The sequence below is a fragment of the Falco biarmicus genome, chromosome 2 (assembly GCF_023638135.1).
Source record: "Falco biarmicus isolate bFalBia1 chromosome 2, bFalBia1.pri, whole genome shotgun sequence".
Lineage (NCBI taxonomy): Eukaryota > Metazoa > Chordata > Aves > Falconiformes > Falconidae > Falco > Falco biarmicus.
In genome coordinates this window covers 1,514,777-1,536,898 of record NC_079289.1, presented here as the reverse complement: position 1 = coordinate 1,536,898, position 22,122 = coordinate 1,514,777, and the positions used below count along the sequence as shown (strand labels likewise).

General features: G+C 50.2%; 1 protein-coding gene across 2 annotated transcripts in view; it reads right to left on the bottom strand.

Annotated features, from left to right (window-relative positions):
* Positions 1–6,550: 6,550 nt before the first annotated feature.
* The window catches only part of RAB6A (RAB6A, member RAS oncogene family), a 65,283-nt gene continuing 49,711 nt past the window's right edge, over positions 6,551–22,122 (bottom strand). For both annotated transcript variants that reach the window (XM_056327665.1, XM_056327664.1), the window contains exons 7-8: positions 10,213–10,279; positions 6,551–6,796 (exon numbers count right to left, since the gene is read on the bottom strand). In XM_056327665.1, coding sequence (XP_056183640.1) covers positions 6,732–6,796; positions 10,213–10,279 — 132 coding nt within the window. In that variant the 3' untranslated portion in view covers positions 6,551–6,731. The remainder of the gene's footprint in view (positions 6,797–10,212; positions 10,280–22,122) is intronic.

The window sequence follows — 22,122 nt, the reverse complement described above, 5'->3', positions numbered from 1 at the left end:
GGGCACAGGGCAGAGGGCCGGGGCATCGCGGCCAGCCGGGGAGGGCACCCACCTCCCGTCCCCACCACCGAGTCCCAAGTCTGGTTCAGCTCCAGGGGCTGACCCAGCAACAATTCGCACCGATGGAGACTCCCCGGTGCCGTCCCGGCCGCTGGGAAGCGGGAGCAGCGTACGTGGCTGCTAACGAAGCAGCCTGGGACACGGAGCTCCCTGGGTCCAGCCCAGCTCCGGTGGGAATAAAGCACCCGAGTCTCAGCATAATAACCCGTGGGTGCAAGACAGTTTGGGCTGAGTAGGGACAGGCCAAGCAGGGGGACATCCCCTAAAACCTTTTTCCTCAGGGACTTCAGCCATCCTGAGAGCTGGCAGATCTGGGAAAAGGCCGGAGGTTTTCCCAGGTAAGCACCAGCACCAGGCCAGGAGCTGTCAGCAGGCATTCACCGCACAGGGCACACAAGCCAAGGGTGAGACACGTCTGGAGATGGAATCATCTAGAAATGCTTCAAGAGCAGCATGACCTGGCGAGTGGCACTCCTTTCCACGCCACGTCCAGCCACTGACCTGCCAAGGCTCCTTCTCTCCCGCTCAGACAGAGCCCTTCGCTCCCTGTCCCCGCAGTACCTCAACATCCCGGGGCTGATCCTGCTTCTCTCCCGCCGAGCAGGGCTGTGCCACTCTCTTGACAGCCCAGGGACACCAAGGGATCCAGCAAAGCCACCGAGAAGGGCAGCAACAGACCAGCACGCGCCTCCAGCAGCAGTTCCTGGGGTCTTCACGCTGTCGGTGGGAGCAGCTGATGGCAGCCAGACCCTTCGCTAGGAAGCTAAACGAAGGAGCAATTAAATATGTTAAAAATAAATTTGGAAGCACAATCAACAGAAACCATCATCCACAAAACCACCTGGTTTGGTTTCTGCTCCACTCAGGCCTTCGCCCGCAGAAGGGCTTCCTGGGGGCTTTTGGTGCCAACTGGGACCGACACTGCACAGGACCAGAGGGACGGTAAGTGCAGAAAAACAGAAATTAGGGTTGACCCACTCAGTTCCCAACTCAAATGCAGACTCCCACGACCCCTCTCTCCTTGCAACGAGAGATGCTGAACCACCAAACACTGGCCAAAGCCCAGAACAACTCCAAACCCCTCGGAGACGACGATTAACGCGGCAGGGTCCGTAGTAAGGAGCAGGCATGAGCGGTTATGTCCAAGCGTGCCCACAAACAGCCTTGTAAGATCAGTCCCCGAATGTCACAGCCGTAAAATCAGCTGGAGGTCGCTTGGCCCTCGCTGTGACCAAAACCTCCTTATCTGGAAAAAAAGCAGCCGCATCACAGGCTGCTACACCTCGGCAAATGTCAGGATCAAGCCCAAATTTCCACCCATGCCCTCTTCCCGAGCTCGGATGCACGTGGGAAAGATCAGTGCCAAGTCCAGCACCAGCCCCAGAGCACCGATAAATACCGTCGTATCCCTCCAACACCCTGTATCCAAGGACACACAGCGCTGCGATGGACTGACTGGCTGCGCAGGGGGGGGATAGAGAGTGATTTCACTGCTTTAATTAGCAGTCATTTTAATCAAGCCTTTAATACAACCCTCGTTCCAGACGCACTCTCCGGGTGGCTGACAGCGAGCACTCAAAATGGTTTTAATTTATACCCAAAACCTCAGAAACAGGTGGCAAGCCGGGGAGCCTGGGCTCTGAGACAGCACTCGTGCAGCATGTCCTCCCTCTGAACGCAGCAGGGCAGAGCCACGGGGCAGCAGAAGCATCACCCAGCTGCTTCCACCCCGAGCTGCCTTCAGCCCTGCCCTACTCCTCATCCTCCAGGGAAAGGGCAGAGCTGCTCCTGTCACTGCGATTCAGCTGGTGTTTAACTCCTGACATGCCTGAGCCAGGCACCAGTCTGGGCAGTCGGTTATGTTCAGCTGCTCCAAGATCCCAAATACCTTACAAAAAGCTGTGTTTGACGCACACTCAGAGCAGGGTGGGGAAGGGTAAAGTGGCTGGAGGGAGGGGGGGAATAGGTAATTTTGCAAACAGATGAAAACCGGAGCCCAGCAAGCCTGGAAACCCCAGCTGGGGCAGTGACGGTGCGGCGGAGGAGGCTGAGCACCGAGGGCCGCTGTTTGCAGCCACTTTCCTGGCTGCGGGAGCGTCAGCAGCCTCTGCCGCAGCCACGCTGCAGGTAGCACGGCAAGGAGCAGCCTGCCCACCGCCCCCCACCCCCATTTATCTTCCTGGTGGGGCTGGTTCATGCTCAGCATAGAAAAAGGTGCTGCTGCACCAGGGAGAGCCCTCTGTCTAGTTTGCTGAGGAACTGGGCGCTGGAAGCAAAAGCGACGCTGTGCAGCGAGAGGATGGCGTCAGCCGCTGCAGCAGCTCTGCAGACGCTGCAGCATCTCCAGCCCAGCAGAATCAGGGCTGACCCTAAGGCGGAGCAGACAAAGAAGCCATCGGCAAAGACCAGCATGAGGCACGGAGCATCCGAGCCAGCCGCTCCCCATCTGACTTTATAGCTAATAAAAACCAGCCAGGCTGGGAGCAGAGGGCTTGACCCGCCACAGCCACAGGGCAACGGCCAGGACCAGCAACAACCAGGTGCCTCCAGCCCACGCCTTGCTCGGCGGCAGCCCCTTCTCTGCAGATGAATCCAGCTCCCTTTCAGAGTGGGGAAACTGGGCCACCAGTACGTGGGGCGAGCCCCACGGCTACAGGCAGCGGCAGGGTCGTTCACCAGCGAGGGGAGCAGCGAGGAGGGGCTGAGCCCGTGGCCCTTGGGTGTTACCCAGGAGACAACACCCACTTCGTGCAAATTCAGCTCCTGCCAACAGATCGAGCCTAAAGCCCACTCCCGAGAGGCGAGCCTGTTGTTTTCAGACGCTCAGGCCCAGGGAACAGAAGCTCCCCCCAGGGACAAAATCCTTCCCCAGTGACCTGTCCCTGCAGGGCTGCCGCCCCATCGCTCATTTCAGCACAGCTCCACAGCTACCAGACTACGTTCCAGTTCCTCGCTCGTCAAAGTTCACAACCAATTTATCGACGGGCCTTTTAATACAGAACAACAACGGACAGAGGTTAGGCTGCCAGAGCCAAACCAGCGTATTCCCCTTGTCTCCTTTGGGAAATACAAGGATAACTCCATCAAAGAGCATCTGGTACTGGTACTCACCTCCCCGTTCCCACAGACCTCATCTGCCGTCTCCAGCAAGGTGGAGGCTTAAGGAGGATCCTCCGCAAGGAAGGTGGTGGGGCTGGTCCACCCGCGCTCACCCGGCATCGCAGAACGGGCACCCAGGGAGGCTGAAGCAGGCAGCGGGGAGGCCGCACAGCGGCCCGAGTCACCTTTGCGAAAAGGAACGGAGGAAACTGCTGGATTGCGAGAGCCAGAAAGGACCAGAAAGGCACAAGTGCAGCAGGCAGAGGACATGCTCTCTGCGCCCATCCTCGACACCACCCGCCCACCGCTGGAACAGCCGCTGGGCCACCGCACGGAACCGGGGAACAGTAAGCACACAACTCCACCATCCTTCCTCCAAAAACAGCCACCCCAAGCCTTAACTCCTGCCATTAAAAAAAGCTTCCAGCATCGCTTCACACGCGAAGAGCATGAGCGAGCAGCAGCAGCCTGACCCTGCACCCCCACCAGCCTGCCTTCGGATGGACGTACTTAGAGAAGAGACCCAGAGCTTTCCAATGAGACAGGTATTTATTTAGTTCAAGCGCTAAGGATTTTGTCGTCGTCGTCGTTGTTTCATATTATCAAACAGAGCTGAGGTACCAGTGACATTCCAACATGAAGAAAAGGAACCTTTTTCCCCTTATACAATTTCTCCAATTACTTGTATCAAGACAAAAAGTGAGTAATGGAATAGCTGCATAACGTACTGTACAACGATCAAGCCAGAGTGGGGAGGAGAAAAGAAACAGAGCAGAAACCTTCACTGTTTACAAAATCATCGTTAAAAAAAAGTCTGTTCCCATGGTTCTACTGGCTGTGTCGATGGAGGGAAATAAAACTGAAACCTAAAACCTGATAGACAGAGGGTGCAAGGAATTATGGTGAAAAGAAAAATAAATCAGACTGTGTTGCTCCTGTGCTTACTTCGGAAGTGTCTTTTCTCTGGAAAACTGGGATTAGGACAGGATTGAGTCCTGCAGTCACGTTAAGCACTGTCTATCAGCAAGGACATGCATTAAACATACCTGGCTGTCCTGAGCAGACCTCAGGGACCTCCTGGGGGATAAATGCCAAACAACTGACGACTCGTCCTCGTTCCTGCAACCAGTGGGCTGCGCTGAACGCGGAGCTCACGGGCACGCTCCTTTCTAGACCTTTTTTTAGAGCAAGTTGTAAGGGCCCATTGAACAAACCTGCTCGCAGACGTGCGGCCGCTCCCCACAAGCGGCTTCCATTAAAAGCAGCCGAGCGGCTCGTCCGCTGTAACCCGTGTGTACTAAGCCAGCTCCTTGCAAATCCAGTGCTTAAAGCTTGTAACTATGGGGAAACGTAGAGGTTTGATTATATCTGAGGCAAAAATGTGCTTGTGGAAAACAGGCAAATGACCACCAACGTAAGTCGCATGAAGAACCAAAGGAAAAAAAAAAAAACAATAACCCAAACCAAAATGAAAAAGCAGCAAGATGAACCATTTCTGCACAGTGAAGAACAGTACAATACAGGAAAAGTAGCCAGGTTTCCTTCCCCCCAAGAGCTTCTTTTAAATAAAGAATGATCCTTTGTCACATATCATTGATGTTTATTTCAAGACATGCCACGTCAAAAAAACTCGCCTTTAATATTGCATTATAAAAGCACTTTACATCTCATTCTGCCTTTAAGTTATTGTTGTGCAGAGTTGCTATAAACCCAGGGCAGGGCACGAGTCTAGCATTCATTTCAGGAACGAAGAATTCCAAATCTTTTATGCCCATTTCCTGGTGAAAGTGGTGATGAGGACGATTCCCTTTCTTTTCCCCGGTTGGTTATTTTAGATGGTAGAGGGGCAGAAGAGAACAAAGGAGGAGCCTGAATATTTGCTTGCAATTGTTCATTTAAGTAGCAATCGCAACACAGACTCAAGAATTCCTTCCTGCACTGTAACTCAGCCATATTCACCCAGCAAACAATGTATTTACAATTGTGTTTATTAACTTACACAGCAACTTCACAATGACTAGTAAAGATTAAAAGGGTGCACTTCTAGTGTGTTCGATTCCGTGTTTCTCAGGTAGCTACATCTCGCAACATCAGCAAAGCTCTAAACAGATTCCTCAGCAAAACAATACAAAAGATAATTACTGAAAATAGTAAAAAAATTAAGCCAAGAAATAAATATCAAAGAAAAATGGTTAATGGTAAGCCTAGTTAAATAGAGAACTAAATTACTAGTTATTTAACCAAACTATACAGCTCTAGTGAACCAAACTAAACCAACTTGGAAGACGGAACATAAAAAACCGCTAAAAAATAAAGGCATAAATCTGCATAATCAGAAGTTGGTTTCCATCCTATTAAACTCCCTTCCTTTCCATCTAAGATCTCCCAACTAGATTTCTGCATGATCAAAGCAAACACCCCTTCCCCAGTCCACCTACGGCCACGCTATGGAAAAAGCGGGTGCCATTCCCCCTTCTGCCACCCCCCCTCTCCCAGCCGTGAACTGGCCTGTGAACACAGCGTCTCCGCTGGGCCATCCAGCCGCTCTTTCCTCCTTCTGCCAAATTTAAAAGGTTTCAATCCGCTTTGGCAGGTGTTACTGCCAGTCCCGAATTCACTTAAGTCTTTTCCCTAAAAAAAAGAAGCAAAACGCTTTCTCCTCCAAACAGCTGAAACATTACGTTCCTATCTCTCGGGCAGTAATAATTTACCTCATTGGTGTTCTACATAAAAGGAAAAAAAAATGCTCGTAAAACTCATCTTGCACTTGAAAAAATATTTCCCTGTTCCCTGCAAGTGTTTTGCTAATGCACATCCACCCTCTCCTTCCCCCCAAAATCCTCCAGAAGCCATTCGTCCCATTCTGAAAGACACTCTGCATTTCTCAGTATGCTTTCTCGGAAAAGTGTTCACGTTGCCTCTGCAAGAACTAAAAAATCCAGTAGCCTTTCACGGTGTCGAAACCCCTGCTAAAGTTGGTTTCCAAAAATGTTTGGGGGTTTGAAAACCGGTCAAGACTATCTCTGCTCAAAAGATTAAGAGCTTGGTTTTAATTTATTTTTTTTTATTACTGTAAGGATAAGCATTTAACCCTCAGCATATGCCACCTCCGCTTGCATTTCTGACTGCTGTCCAGTCACTTCCAGTTTGTTAGAGAAATCAAATGGGTAAGGTTTGCAAGCATTCTTCTGCACATACATCTTGTCTAAGTCCAATCCAAAACTTACTCAGTTGCCAACATTTCAAAGTGCAATATCATAACATATTAAAAAAGGAACAAATATTAAGAAATTGTACCTATTTATTTTTAAAGTTATAACTAGAATACGCTGGAATATTTTGGCTTTTTTTTTCTTATAAATAATGAAGACACTGACATTTTCTTTGTGTGTGTGTGTGTGTGTGTGCTTGTGAAGCTAATAGATCATCTCCACGAGACAGCCAGCGATGATGAACTGCAATACGTTATTACTGAAAGGGGAAGGTTCAAGCCAATATTCACACTGCAGTCAATGAAGAGTAAAGGGAGGGAAAGCAGTGATGTTCTGGAGAAAGGTAGAAGCCACATGGTATTAGCAGGAACAGCCTCCTTCACTGACAGGCTGCTCTTGAGGCTTTTCCAGTTTTATGTCAATCACTGGAAGAAATAAGTTAAGGCAAACAGATATCCAACTCTTTCCCTACCGAGCACAGGTGGAGCAGGATTTTGACTGGCGTTTTCAATTCAGTCGCTCCCACCAAAATATTTGAAAAGTATTTTCAAAAGCTCCTGAAAAGACCAGCTCCCAACCCAAGTCAAGACACAAGGTTTCCCAGCAGCCCCTCCTGCCCTGGCATCGGCCGGCTCTCAAGCACGCAGCAGAAACAACGTCAGACCCCAAATGCCTGTCTCTAATCAGAGTTTGCTCTTCTCCTACAATTTCTTCTTTGAAATCAACGCTAGACTCAGTCTTCCAGCACCTCCAGCTGGTGGGCACCCAGGAGGATGTGGCTCAAAGAACAGCGAAGCCCTGTGGAGAGCAGAGGGCTGGAGAAACCCATGGAAGGACAGCTCGCCGCCTCCTCAAACTCCTGCTCCTCTGTACTTAACGGCCAACTGGCCAGTACTTCCCTCTCACTCCCCTGTCCATGCTCAGCTCTGGGGCAGACGGGAGAGGCTGTTCGGGTTTGAAACCTGGAGGACTACGAAGATGATGAGGGGCTGGAGCACCTCCCTGATGAGGAAAGGCTGAGGGAGCTGGGGCTGTTCAGCCTGGACAGGAGAAGACTGAGAGAGGACCTCACCAATGGCCACAAATATCTCAAGGGTGGGTGCCACAAGGACGGGGCCAGGCTCTTTTCAGCGGTGCCCAGCGACAGGACAAGGGGCAACGGGCACAAAGTGCAAGACGGGAACTTCCATCTGAATGTCAGGAAGAACATCGTTCCCCTGAGGGTGACGGGACACCGGGACAGGCTGCCCAGAGAGGCTGTGGGGTCTCCTGCTCTGGAGACATTCAAACCCGCCTGGACGCGGCTCTGTGCAACCTGCTCTGGGAGAGCTGCTTCAGCAGGGGGGTGGGCTGGGTGGGCTCCAGGGGTCCCTTCCCACCCCGGCCACGCTGTGACTCTGTGGACACGGATGGCAGCGTATGCTCTGCTACGAGAATCCCCTGGCAGCACGTTCTAGCAAGGCCACTCCTCCTCACGCTGTGTGCACCACTGACCCCAGGTACTCACACCAGCACGGCTCGCAGCTGGAACGCTCCGTGTGTGCCATCCTGAACTCGCCCGTCAATCCTCCCTCTAGCTAAAGCGCTCTGCTCACCCCACGGCCGGCCAGCAAAACGCCTGCAGCTCCCTGGACGTGACCCTTGCGATGGCAGCTAATGCCCAACCAGAACAGCAGGTCACAGGACAGCATGCTGCCCTGAACCAGCCCGGCCGAGCTGCTCCCCCTGTGGCACTCCGTTCCTGAGCGATGCCCTGCAGTTACAAGGCTTCCGTCGCCTTTCACAGGGGGGCTCAGAACGCTGGTCCCCCAACCCTGACTCACGGCCGTTCAGCACGAGTCTCAAGCGTTTTCTCTTATCAGTTAACACAGAGGTAAATAGGTCACACAGCTGGTACTTCCAACTTATTTCTTCAGGGGGTTGAAGCTGCTTTTTCCAGAGGTTAGGAGGAAAAGAAACATGAAAAGGGAAACAAAAGACCAATAATTCATCCTGAATATTTGGCCCATTTGGCTAATCTGAACCTCAACCGATATTTAAGTCAGAAGTGCTCAAAATGAGCCTTCATGACCGAGCATGAGCAGATCAAGATCCTTGAACCCTCAACGTTCTGCAAAGAACCTATGGGAAATCCCCCACCATTAATCCCAGCACAGCTGTCTGGGAGACAATCACATTCCGTTTCTATTACCTGCAGTCTGCAGCACGTCCGATTCGAAGCGCCCTTACTGCACTCCCATTTAGACACCAGTGATCCAACCCCCTGACAGGAAAACCACCGGCCCATCGGCCAGAGCCTATGCATTCTACCGCCATCCTCATTAATAAAGCTTCTTGCTCGTTAACCTTTTGGTGACCTACGTAATGAAATATTTTTGATCAATCAAGTCCACAACACACACAAAGCTTGTGCCTTAGCAGTTGCAATCCACAGCTTCCCAAATCCTCCTTTCTCCTATGCAGCAAGAAGCTCTATAGATGTACTTTCAGCACCAGGCTCGTCCCCCTCCCACAGTTCCTGCTGCATCCTTCCTCCAAAGCACCTTTTCTCCTCCATTTACCAACTGCCAGTTACACGATCCCTGCTGCAAATAAAATTCACAAGCCTGAAGAAGTTCCTCTTCTCACAAAAGCTCACCCACTTCTAGCATCTCATCAACTCTTTCAATCCAGATGCAACGTAACCCCTCTTTGCTCCCACCACTGCGGGAAGTACCCGCCGCGATTATCCCCGCTCTCTGGCCATTCCAGCACTCTTGCTGCAGGAGGAGCAGCACGCGGAGGCAGGCAGCCCTCTCTCCACCTCCTGCACAACCAATCCAAGCGAGCAGAAATGGGTATTCAGGTGGAGCAGAAAGAAGTTCTATGATAACCAAGCCGCTTCTTACACCCTCAGAGCTCTGCCGAACAACCGCAGCTCCGCCTTGTCCCAAGCCACCCACAAAAGCGCCTACATGGGTTTAAGTACCCTCCCCAACACAGCCAGCTGCCCAGGTAAGCCATTCAGATTCAGCCACACTGCTTGTTACGCAGCAAACTCCGTCCTTTCTCCATCCCTTGTGCCACCTCCTTTCCCTTGCCCAAGACTGATCCCTTCAGTCGAGCATTCTCCCCCTTCCCATCACACAGACGCCGGCCCAGAGCTGTCCGGGGTCGCGTGCTGCAGCAGGCTGCCCTGGGAAGTTACGGGATCTCCATCCTTGGAGATTTCTGAAGTTTCCCTGAAGATGACCCTGAGAAACTGGCCTGATTTGGGAGACAGCCCTGCTTTGAGCAGAAGGGTTGAAGAAAGAACCCACAGAGGTCCCCTCCAACCTAGCTTATTCTAGGATTCTGCAAGCCAGACCTGCAAGAACCACAGAGTTTTTTCCAGGCCTCTTTGCAGCCGTTTTCTGCCACTCCACCCCCTTCCTCCCCACATCTAAGCTGCTCAAACACCAAGCAAAGAATCCTTCTGGATCTGTTCGACTGCACCCTTCTGCACCTTCCCGCTGTCCTCCTGTCAGCCTTCATTCAGTTGTCGTCACTTCTACACCACCCCACGGCCCTAAGCATCCCTACCTCTCCCGCTCTACGCTAGAGGCCTCCACCCTCCTCGTCCCAGCCTCCTAACACACCCAGCCTTCTTCCTCAGTACTTCAAGCTCAAACGTTACTTGCCCCTACTCCCCCCCGCAGGCCTCCTTTTGGGATGTCCATAAGCTGACCGAGGGCTGCAGGAGAGACACCGCTCCCTCCTTCTTCAACCTTGTTGTTCAGGGCCTGCATTTTCCTTGTCCGCAGTAATGCCTGGCAGCGCTTTGCCACCGCTGAATCACACAGCACGGCCGCATAAAGGATACTGTCTTCTCTACTTTTGTCTTGTGTGCTTTCCATTCCAGGCAAGGCAGCTGCCACGCGTCGGAAAAGCTGCAAAAAACACACAGGGAGCAGATCAAAACAATTGTACTTTAAAAGAGCGCACCCCAGTTGATACAGTTCAAACAATGATTCGATACATCCTTCGGTACTATTTACACTGCTTACACCAAAAAGCCTGACACCAAATATAACCTTTATTCTTAGGAAATGGCAAACCACATTACTGTTGTGACTGAAGATCAAATGTTACCGGCTATAAGCAGCAAACCTTCCATCACCTTCTCTGCAAATATGCTCTGTTTAGAACGCAGCATCTCCACCTAAGACCCCCCACACATGTCCACAGACCCCAACAACTCGACCTTCACACCTCCACAGAGCCTTAGTTACACAGGAGCACGGACACACTGATTAAGTCAAACACAGCATCCAGGAATGTGTCACCAACATTGGCCAAGCTGCCACAGACAGAAGAGCGTCAGAAAACGGGACTTATGCAATGACACCCCCTTCTTCCAGGCTCCACGTATCTGTGGCTCAGGCTCCCTGTGAACCAGACAAAGGATCTTTCTTTCAGGCGTTTGCCCAGTCCTTTTCTGAGCACCCTCAAATTTTAGCATCCATGCCACCGTTACCGTATACCCACACTCAGAGTATGAAACACGGAACAGGAACATCTGCCAAGAGCACCTGCAATCCCAAAGCAGCTGTTCTACCTCTCACTTGAACACTGCCTCCAGTTTCCCAGCAAGGTCTTCGCTCCAAACTTTCTTCATAGTTTTTTTCCACTTGAAGGAGGCTGAGAGGTAAGACTGAACAGGACTAATTCCCTCTCCTGCATTTCCTACCTTTGCCGCTCAGACTCGTGGCTCCCACCACAAGGCTTTTCCCCAGTCCTCTGGGTGAGAAGCCTACAGATTTGCCCACCATTCGTGCACGAGAATTCACTTGAATTTCCTGAGCCCGCAACATCCGTCTCCTCCGCACAGGAACAGCACCGTTAGGGACTGCCCTTCAGCTGAGTGTGATTTCTCTGAGAAGCTCCATGTCCGGTGGCTAGGGACCACCCAAGCCTGACCAGTAACATTCACTTTTTCACATACCTTGGCAAGCGAGTGTGCAGCAGGGCGAGAGGACAGGACAGATCAGACGGACGGAAGGATAGAGAGCACCTTCACTATGCACTGGGGTTATCAAATGACTACCGAACTGGTTTTTACTTTTGAAGAACAGTCCTAACAGAGTTTTGATCCCATGCTGATGTGTTCAGCACACACCCATTTATGAACATCTGACACCCACTGCATTCATATTTTTACAGAATTACAGACATTGTTACTACTATGTATTTCTTGCCTGTGTGTTATCAAGCACGCAGGACACTAAATGTTCCCAAGCATTCAACATCTCCATCCACCACATCTTAAAATCACCCCACTGCATGCCCAACAGCAGCTCAGGAATCCTGAAACACAAGGTGCAAGCCTGACATCAGCCTTCATGTCATAAATTGACATTACTGCACTGAGAGGTGGTCCACGGCAACCTCACAGAATTCAACAGGGCCACGTGCCAGGTCCTGTACCTGGCTCAAGGCAACCCCCAGTATCAGTACAGGCTGGGCGGAGACTGGATGGAGAGCAGCCCTGCCAAGGAGACTTGGGGGTGCTGGGGGATGAAAAGCTGGACATGACCCGGCAATGTGCGCTCGCAGCCCAGAAAGCCGCCCGTGCCCTGGGCTGCATCCCCAGCAGCGTGGCCGGCAGGGCGAGGGAGGGGGCTCTGCCCCTCTGCTCCCCTCTGCTGAGACCCCCCCCACAGCGCTGCGTCCAGCTCGGGGGTCCTCAGCATCAGAGGGACACGGACCTGTTGGAGCGGGCCCGTCGGAGGCCACGGAGCTGGTCAGAGGGCTGGAGCCCCTCTGCTGTGGGGACAGGCTGGGAGAGCTGGGGCTGTGCAGCCTGGGGAGGAGAAGGCTGCGGGGAGACCTTAGAGCAGCTCCCAGTGCCTGGAGGGGCCGACAGGAAAGCTGGGGAGGGGCTTTGGGCAAGGGCAGGGAGTGGTGGGACAGGGGGGAATGGCTTGAAGCTGAGAGAGGGGAGATTTAGGTTGGACATGAGGAAGAAACCCTTCCCCGTGAGGGCGGCGAGGCGCTGGCCCAGGCTGCCCAGAGCAGCTGTGGGTGCCCCATCCCTGGCAGGGCTCAAGGCCAGGCTGGACGGGGCTGGGAGCAGCCTGGGCTGGGGGGAGGGGGTGGGACTGGGTGGTCTTGAAGGTCCCTTCCAGCCCAAACCCTTCTGTGATTCTGAGTATTTCAGTCCTCTCCTCGAATGACACAAAGCTAAACCACTTACTCCCACAGAAACCCTCTGTCAGTCTGTTTATATTATGAAGGTTCAGGCACCTGAACAGCTTTGCAAATCAGTGCCTGAGTGCTTTTCAGATGTGGCCCTGAATGTCCAAACGATGCTGGGAAGACATCAAAGCAACTTTGTCAGCTTGACAAGTACCCTCCAAGCTTATCGGAAACAAGTGCCCAGGTTTGTCAGGTGTGGCTGTAACCTTTGCAGGGCAGGACAAACACACTGTGCTCGCTGGTGCCTGACCTTTGCTGTCACCACTCTTTGTTACTGGCTGAAGAGACTGCTATGTGGGGAGAGGACAATACTGACAGGTAGAAGGCAGCAAAGCCACTTCTTTGCCATTCCCATCATCTCTCATCTCATCATCTGGAGCATCTCCCTGATGAGGAAAGGCTGAGGGAGCTGGGGCTGTTCAGCCTGGACAGGAGAAGACTGAGAGGGGACCTCACCAATGCCCACAAATATCTCAAGGGTGGGTGCCACGAGGACGGGGCCAGGCTCTTTTCAGCGGTGCCCAGTGACAGGACAAGGGGCAACGGGCACAAAGTGCAAGACGGGAACTTCCATCTGAATGTCGGGAAGAACATCGTTCCCCTGAGGGTGACGGGACACCGGGACAGGCTGCCCAGAGAGGCTGTGGGGTCTCCTGCTCTGGAGACATTCAAACCCGCCTGGACGCGGCTCTGTGCAACCTGCTCTGGGAGAGCTGCTTCAGCAGGGGGGTGGGCTGGATCACCAGAAGTCACTTCCAATCTCCTGCCATTCTGTGATCTCCCTCATAGCCACTCCAGAAACCATCTACAGCATCCTCACCCCTTTTCCACCTCCAGCAACATCCCTTTGTAGGCATACACTGAAATCCAGACGAAGGAGAGAGGTCTGAGAAGCTGGTCTGTGATGTATCTCACTGATTTTAGCCAACAATTTCAAGGCAAAAAAGCTTAGTATCCCCCCTTAAGTTTCTGTTAACTTTGGCCGTTATCCTTAGCCTCACTGAAAAGTTCAGGCAAATTCTCATACGCCACCAAAGAAGTAACAGAGATCATGTCAAAATTCCAGATGCTAAACTGTACTAGGCACCGATGGCTGAACAGACAGCAGAAATGCACAACTACCCAAAAGCATAAAGGCAAGAGAGACTTCCTGGTCAGAATTAAAGATAATTTTAGGACAGGGAGAAGCTAAACATTGATCTAAATGTAATTCTTGTACAAAAAAACGTCCTATCATTTGAACTCACCACTTCTTGTCACTTCATCTGCTTGCCTTATCTCAACACCACTCTCCACTGTGCTTGAAAAAGCAACGTGAGTATAACTTTCCAAGCATTTTAAAACCAGTCAGACATGAGCACTTCGGCCTGTAAGAATGAAACGGGGGAGAAGAAAGAAGCTGCAGGCTTTCAGAGCCATCTCCCATTGCATCCTCACACTCGGTATTACTCTTCCTTGCCATTCCAGTCAGGTAAGAGGACAGCACTGCCAACCCTTCGCTTTATTACTTTTCAAAAGGTACACTCGGTTCACTCGGTACAGCACTAGACTATACGTTGTAAGTTTTTTGCATCTTTGAGATGATAAAGGAAGTAACTGAGGTTCAATCTCATCTTCCTCTGGAAGCCTTAAAAGTTTTAGTACTATATTTGCATCCACAAGCGCTTTGTAGTCTTGATGCTTTCTTTGCCTTTAACAGTCTTCAATAAACTTCCTGACTTGATCACATTTGGGTACAGAAGGTTCTGACTCTCCTCCTTTACTGGGCTTTGCCCCTAAGATTACTTCTACTCTCAAAGTGTTCAATATTCAGTGAGCTTTCACAGGTTAATTAATGGATCTCAACTTCAATTTTGTGAAAGAGAATGGCTTTGTGACTTCAGGGGGGGGGGAAGAGAAAAGGATTACTGGACAGCCACCAGGCTGCACTGCAAAATATTCACATACCATCTACAGTTACACTCTCAGAAGCGTACTAGTATGTTTTCAATGCATAAAATAGATGATAGAGTAAACTCTGCTCCTCTCTGGCACATCACACCACAGCTACATCGATCCCTATTAGCTCTGCAGGGGAAGATCTGTTAAACCTCTTGCGCCTCCAACACACACGCTCCTGCCGACAGCCAAGTCATACATCAAAGGTAGAGAATGGAGCAAATCAGCTTACCTTCGCTCACAGTACACTGGGGTTTTTTGCTCATATACTGCAGTCTTAAGAGTAATTTTGGCCCAGTTCTTGACACAGAAGGTTTGGGGGAGAAAAAAAAAAATCTCATCCATTTTAAGGATGGATATGTAACAGAGTTTGGCACAATCCTACCAGGTTGTGCCTAAATTAGATTGCTCGCTTGACATCTCTGCTTTGATAGCAAGAAGGAAATGCATCATTTTGAACAGCTCTTTGCTGATGTCATGCACTTTGAGATCCTAGGCGGAAACAGCATTACAAAAAACAAAATTGTTTTAAACTCTGGCATTGCTATTGATTTGCCCCTTGTAGAATATTGTGGTGGGCTGACCCAGGCTGGACATGAGGTGCCCACCAAAGCTGCTCCATCGCCCCTCCTCAGCTGGGCAGGGGAGAGAAAATGCAGCAAAAGGCTCGTGGGTCGAGATGAGGACGGGGACATCGCTCAGCAATTACCATTGTGGGCAAAACAGACTCAACTTGGGGAAATTAATTTATTACCAACTGAATCAGAGCAGGATAATGAGAAATAAACCCAAATCTTCAAAACACCTCCCCCCACCCCTCCCTCCTTCCCGGGCTCAACTTCACTCCCAACTTCTCTGCCTCCTCCCCGCCAGCGGCGCAGGGGGACGGGGAACGGGGGCTGCGCTCAGTCCATCACACGCTGTCTCTGCCGCTCCTTCCTCCTCAGGGGAAGGGTCCTCACACTCTTCCTCTCTCCAGCGGGGTCCCTCCCACGGGAGACAGTCCCCCACGCACTGCCCCAGCGTGGGTCCCTCCGGTGTAGAATCCTCCCCGGGCTGCGGGTGGGGGTCTGCTCCCCTGGGGGCTCCAGCACGGGCTGGGGGCACAGCCTGCCTGGCCGGGGGCTCCATGGGCTGGGGGCACAGCCTGCCTGGCCGGGGGCTCCAGCACGGGCTGGGGGCACAGCCTGCCTGGCCGGGGGCTCCATGGGCTGGGGGCACAGCCTGCCTGGCCGGGGGCTCCATGGGCTGGGGGCACAGCCTGCCTGGCCGGGGCTCCATGGGCTGGGGGCACAGCCTGCCTGGCCGGGGGCTCCAGCACGGGCTGGGGGCACAGCCTGCCTGGCCGGGGGCTCCAGCACGGGCTGGGGGCACAGCCTGCCTGGCCGGGGCTCCATGGGCTGGGGGCACAGCCTGCCTGGCCGGGGGCTCCAGCACGGGCTGGGGGCACAGCCTGCCTGGCCGGGGGCTCCATGGGCTGGGGGCACAGCCTGCCTGGCCGGGGGCTCCAGCACGGGCTGGGGGCACAGCCTGCCTGGCTGGGGGCTCCATGGGCTGGGGGCACAGCCTGCCTGGCCGGGGGCTCCATGGGCTGGGGGCACAGCCTGCCTGGCCGGGGGCTCCAGCACGGGCTGCCAGGAATCTCTGCTCCGGCGCCTGGAGCCCCCCCTGCCCCTCCTGCCCTGGGGGGGCTGCAGGGCTCTGCCTCTCACACAGTCTCACCCCTCTCTCCAGCTCAGTCGCTGTTCCCCTGGGTTCCCCCTCTCTGAAATCCTTTATCCCAGCGGCGCTGCCACCGGCGCTGCTGGGCCTGGCTTTGGCCAGCGGCGGGTCCAGCTGGGAGCCGGTGGCACTGGCTCCACTGGGCAGGGGGGCAGCTGCCGGCACCTTCTCACAGAAGCCACCCGCTACCAGAGCCTGGCCACGCAAACCCAATACAAATACATTGGAAGTGAGGGAAGCAATTTATAGAGGGGAGTGGTAGGGAGCCTTATAAAAACCTCAGTTGGTGGGAACCAAGTGGAATTACTGCATTTAAACCAAGCTGCTGACAGAAAGGCTAAGTGTTTATAATACTGTAATCCTTTCTTTACATTAAGACCAGGAATAAAATTATGCCTTTAGCAGTATCTCTCCCCTAAATTATTTGACTAAAAAAAGGAATTTGGCAACTAAGAAATTCAACTTACTTATTAACCTTCTGCTTATCAGGCACAGCATATGTGAACAAATCCAATTAGGGAAACTTCGTGATGGTTAGAAAGCAGCCTTCTACACAGGGACCTTACTGCTTTGCAGTGCCTCCAGGACCCAAGCCAGCAGCCTTATCTCACTGAAAAATGTCTCGGGCAGTTGCACATATATATGCATATATAACACAGTGTCTCTACACACACATGTATGTCTAAATATTTGTGCATGTGTGTGCGTGTGGGTATACACACACGTATTGGTGAGCATTCGGGGCTTTTTTTCCAAGGCAGGAGTTAAATGCAGCCATCTGAAAGACTTCAGAGCCACACAAAGTCTCTTTCAGCATTCAAGCCTGCAATCTGCTACCAGATTAAACTCTGAAAAAAACCCCTCATGTCTCGCCATTAGTTTCAACTCATTTGCCAAACTGTGCCTTTCTTACTACTTCAACCAATAAATCCCTAGCAGATCAGTGTCACAAACAACTGTAGGGATAAAACAGTTTTCACAGTAACACTCCTGCCGCAATATGGAAAGGACAGGAGGATCACTGTCTAGATGGAAAAGCCAGGCAAGAAACCTGTTCCCCAACGCAAAGCAAACCAAAATGTTTCCCTAATTCTCATTCTTCGAGGAGAGCAGTGCAACTCAAAGAGTAAATCTTGCCCACCAGATAGAAATCAAAAGATAGGAGAAAGAGCCAAGCTGCTAGATGCAGCCAGCTCTGTGAAAACGGGGTTACTGGAGAGGCCATGGTCCTTTAGCTACTGCCGTGAGAAAGTTTTTCTGCCAAATACCATATTCAGCCTGCAGCTCTTTGAGAGCAAATGTGAAGTGTGCCAGGTACCGCTGTAAGGAGGTCTTCAGGGCTCTGCCTCCCCTCTCTTTCCACAAGACAGCAAAATGAACCCTGACATATTCTGGGCATGAAATCCAAAGAATAACAACAAGATTCCCTGAAATACAGACTGCCGAGAGAGAGCATGAATCTCAAGGTCTTTTAAAGCTTATTCAGGGCTGACAAATAACATGAATCGGAGACTACGATTCTCTGCATTAAATGAAGCAAGTTATCTAGTTCTCACTCTTAAGGCTCCCCTGGCAATCAGTATTTGCTGAAACCCGCAGGATCCAAAAGCCAATTTTTTCCCCTCTACTGCATCCATTTAACCCCAGAATACCGCTATCACCGTTTTTACTCTGTAATATCATCCACTCATTTTTCCTTCAACGCTCCTTCCCCAAAGCCAGAAGGAACAGTAAGTGCATAGGACCTCGGTGACTGGAGACAGCTCTACCTTAACAGGTCCAACAGCTGTACATTACAATCTAGTTTGACAGCGTGCAACTAGGAGAGATGAAGTTTGCACCAGCAGCTCTTCAGATCAGCCTTTGGGGAAAAGAAATGCCAGAGAAGGCACAAAACGAAGCCTGCCGTTTCCAGGTTTCAGGTAGCACGGACACAGGCTGCAAATCCTCTGTACCTCTCTGCGGTGGCTACACGGAGATCCAGGGCTGAGCCTCTAAACTAAGCCACAGGTTATCCACTTCAACCTCAGTCCCCAGTGCTGTGCTAGCTGAGGTGCTGCCTTCTGATCCGTCTCCTTTCATGTCACAGGGGAATGGCAAAAAAAAAAGCCTGTCAGCAGTATGGCTCCCCCCTGTTTCTTTGTTGGTAGAAGATTCTGCCACTGAAATACATACCGTTTGAAGCAGGGTGCAACTCACCTTCTGGAGTCACACTACAAAGCCGGGCACTCTGGACTTGTAGGATAGCTACAGGGAGCTGAAGGAAGTGCCCTCTCCTCTTATCAGGGCTGCTTTCCAGCAGAAAAGGATGAATAAGAAACTAAAAGTAGCACACAAGGTCAGAAGTCCCCTGGCTTCCCACTGATGGCCAGCAAACAAGTGACAGGGCTCAAAAGGTGAACAATTCTTGGCCATTACCCTCCCCAAGCAGGATGAGAAATTAAGCTGCTTCTGCGTCCTCAATGGGGCAAACACTGATTCTGAAACCTTGTGGACGGCACCCCTTAGCCCCAGCGCCTGAGCCAACAGAAACAGCACCAAGATTCACCGTGTGTGAGATGACATTATTCTTCACCATCTGACATGGACTGGAACGAGATCAGCATACTGGGTAGTGCCCCATGGCATCTCCCAAGCTGCCTGAACTGCTGCCTCTGCTCCTGCTAACCCTGCCTGGAAGTCAGACCTAGGGCAGTAAAGGCAGGTGGGTCAAGTCACATCTCCAGGACTTGCCTGCACACAAGTGACACTGGAATTCACATTTCTGACCTGAAAGAGAGGACAGAAAGCAAGCAAGGAAGCTATGGTGGGCCATACAAGAGGCATTAGTAAAAACAGAACTCGCTCTGGAATTGGTAACATCAAGATGTCTGCATCTGACACCACAGAGAAACCAAAACCTCAGTGACAGGTGGATGGAAATGCAAAGAAGCCAACAATGGAGGACAGAGGGTTCAACTTCATCTCAAGTCTCCTGCGTTACCTTCTGCCATTCCGTAACTTTCATCCAGGGCAAAGGATTTAGATCCAGGAGACAGATTTTATGCTGGGAAGAGAGAACAGCATGGAAGCAACAGTGTTTTGTGTGTTTTCTGGGCTGCCCAGTCAGGCTGCCAAGTGAAGCACTGACAACCTGAGAAGTTTTAATACTGGCAGGCAAGAGTTTTGGGTGGAAGGAAAAAAAAAAACCAAACAAAAACCCAAACACCAACCACAAACCAAAACAGTTCATATTCTCTAATCCACACATTTCAGTCATAAGCAGTATCAAAGCCGCATGGTAACTGCTAAAGCTGATCTTAATTTTTACATAAATATGTTTCATTACATGTGGTCAAAATATGGACTTTGTATCTAAAATAATTTTCATACAGCATTTTTAAGTCAAGTATCAAATTAACTTGGACAGTAACTGTTCCGTAGAATCAGAATATATTATGCATGGAAGTTGCCTGTTATGGGAAGGTCAAATTTGCACTCAGCTTACTAAAGAAAGATTTTTATACTGGTTATGGGGAGGGTATCCATTCTACAGTTGCACCCACATGCTCTCCCATTTCATTGGGGAATAATTTATTGACAAGTTAGTAAAATAAATTTGTACCATTCAACAGAGAAGTTTCAAGGAAACAGAGCGCTAGACAACCAGTGGTATTAAAAATCTTATCCTTTGAGAATCATTTCAACAATTACTTCTTAAACTAATGAAAAATGAGAGTTCCAAATATTCTGCAGTATAGAATAGCTTTGAAGTTCTTGAAAATTCTAGTCCATGCCTGCAACACAAGGATCAAAACTCAGAAGAAAAATCCATTTTTAGTTCTTTTAAAATAACCGGTGGTGGTTTTTGTTTTGATATTTTACACAGAGAATGAAGTCACTTAAACCCTGACCCCCTGTCTGATTCTGACAAGACTTCACACTACATGAAGTACCCACTCGGATTATGATGCAGTGATATGTAACAGCCCCAAGTTTTTTAGATACTGCTGTTTATTGATGTTAATGAAGAACAAGAATTATGTCTCAGAACACCAAATCTTCCATTTAATACAGAGGGAAATAGCCCCCAGGTTCCCAACACCATTTTTTTTTTTTGCTGAAGCTGAATTCCCAAACCTATTTTCTCACAGAAGCAGTCTTACAGCATGTAACCTGGCAATTAAAATCAGAGGTATAATTTGTCTAGAGCTCCGTTATACAACTAAGAATTTTCTCTAGAGAGTGTGCAAGTGAGGCTACAGCTACAGAAATGGCTTTATGCTCTGACAATCTCATTAGTTCAATCCCTGAATGGCTTCAGCATAAAATACAAAAAGGCAAAGTTTGTTCCTTCAAAATGTATTAAATGGAGCTACCATCCTTAATGATGAAGGCTGTGGTAGCTTTACAAAGCACAAGTTTTATTAAACGGTGGTATCTTACGCCAAAACAGACTACAGGCACAATTTTCTTGCTTACATCTCAAACCATCGGGGCTCCAACTGGCCCAAAAGCCACAAGCTACCTTCCAGGCTTGGACACAGACTTCTGGAAACGTGTTGGCTGCACAGCAACTCCCTCATGAAAAGAGGGAGTACAGAGCTTCATCATCATCATCATTCCTCTCAGCAAGGCAACTGCTGTCAAATGCACACCCCCTAGTCTAACTAAATATTAAGGATTCCAGCACGGAATCCAAGCCTTAACTACAAGCCAGCCTCTGTGTTGTGGTAGAGTAATTGGTGGACCCTGGAACCAAACACTTCAATGCTTGCTAATACACTGAAACTCAGTGCTAAGTTACCACATCTAATTATTCTGTTACATAGGGAGTAATTTTGCTACTAATATACAAAGTCAAGGGACATTTTAATAACAGACCCTTTAGTCCCATCTATAACGTACAAAGTAATTTATAACACTGTTTTAGCAACTCCTGATACAATTCTGCATACAAACTGCTTGTGTAACTGCACGGAAAAAATACACAAGTGTGTGCATTGCTCTGTGGAGACACCAAAGAACGAATGTCTTCTACATCTTGCAGTACTGCATTTCCTCCCACCGTAAGACCAGCTGCCAAGTGCTTAGCGGTCATGACACCATATGAGAAATTGCTGAATCAATGAAAAAGCAGCATGCCATTATGCACTGAGTCAGGAGGGATGTACAGCTCTAGCTCTCTATTCATGCTCTGCTAGTAAGCATATTTGCTTACACAACTAATAAGCTCAAACAAAACTTTTCGTGTACACACCAGATCAGTTCTGCAGTGTTTACTACTTTCACCAGTCCACTGTCTGCCAAGTGATTTATCTTCATTAACACAAGTGCTAAAACTTCATCTAGCAGGTCAGAATTTAAAGAGCCGCAGCTCATCTCACAACATAAAACCTGACTTCATTGCAGTAGCACCAACTCAAAAGGCATTTCACTGCTTTTCCTGATTCAACAGCAACTCATCATCTACCAGAAATAGCTAGCTTTGGCTGTCCAAGAACATTTGCTCACACTTCCAGTGCCTTCCAACAGAGCGGGAACACTGGTCTACACTGTCTCACTGCACAATGGAAGAAGCATTCTAAGTCATCACATTCCTCCTTGACTAGTTTGCCCACATTCACACACTGAATCAGTATCAGAAACAGTCCTCAGACCTGTGTTACCCGAACTTTTGGGCTCATGCTTTTAATCCCTTCAATCTAAACACCAACTATAGACTATCAAAAATCCAGGAAGGTATGATTCTGTACCCACAAAGCTGCTTCAGTAATTCCTCTTTTCTAAGAGGAAAGAAGTTCCAAGTCATTTCCTGCAAGGTCAGAGATCCTTCTGAACCTCAGCCAACAATTCAATTCTGAGAAGTTGCTGGATGTGTATGGGCTACAAATGT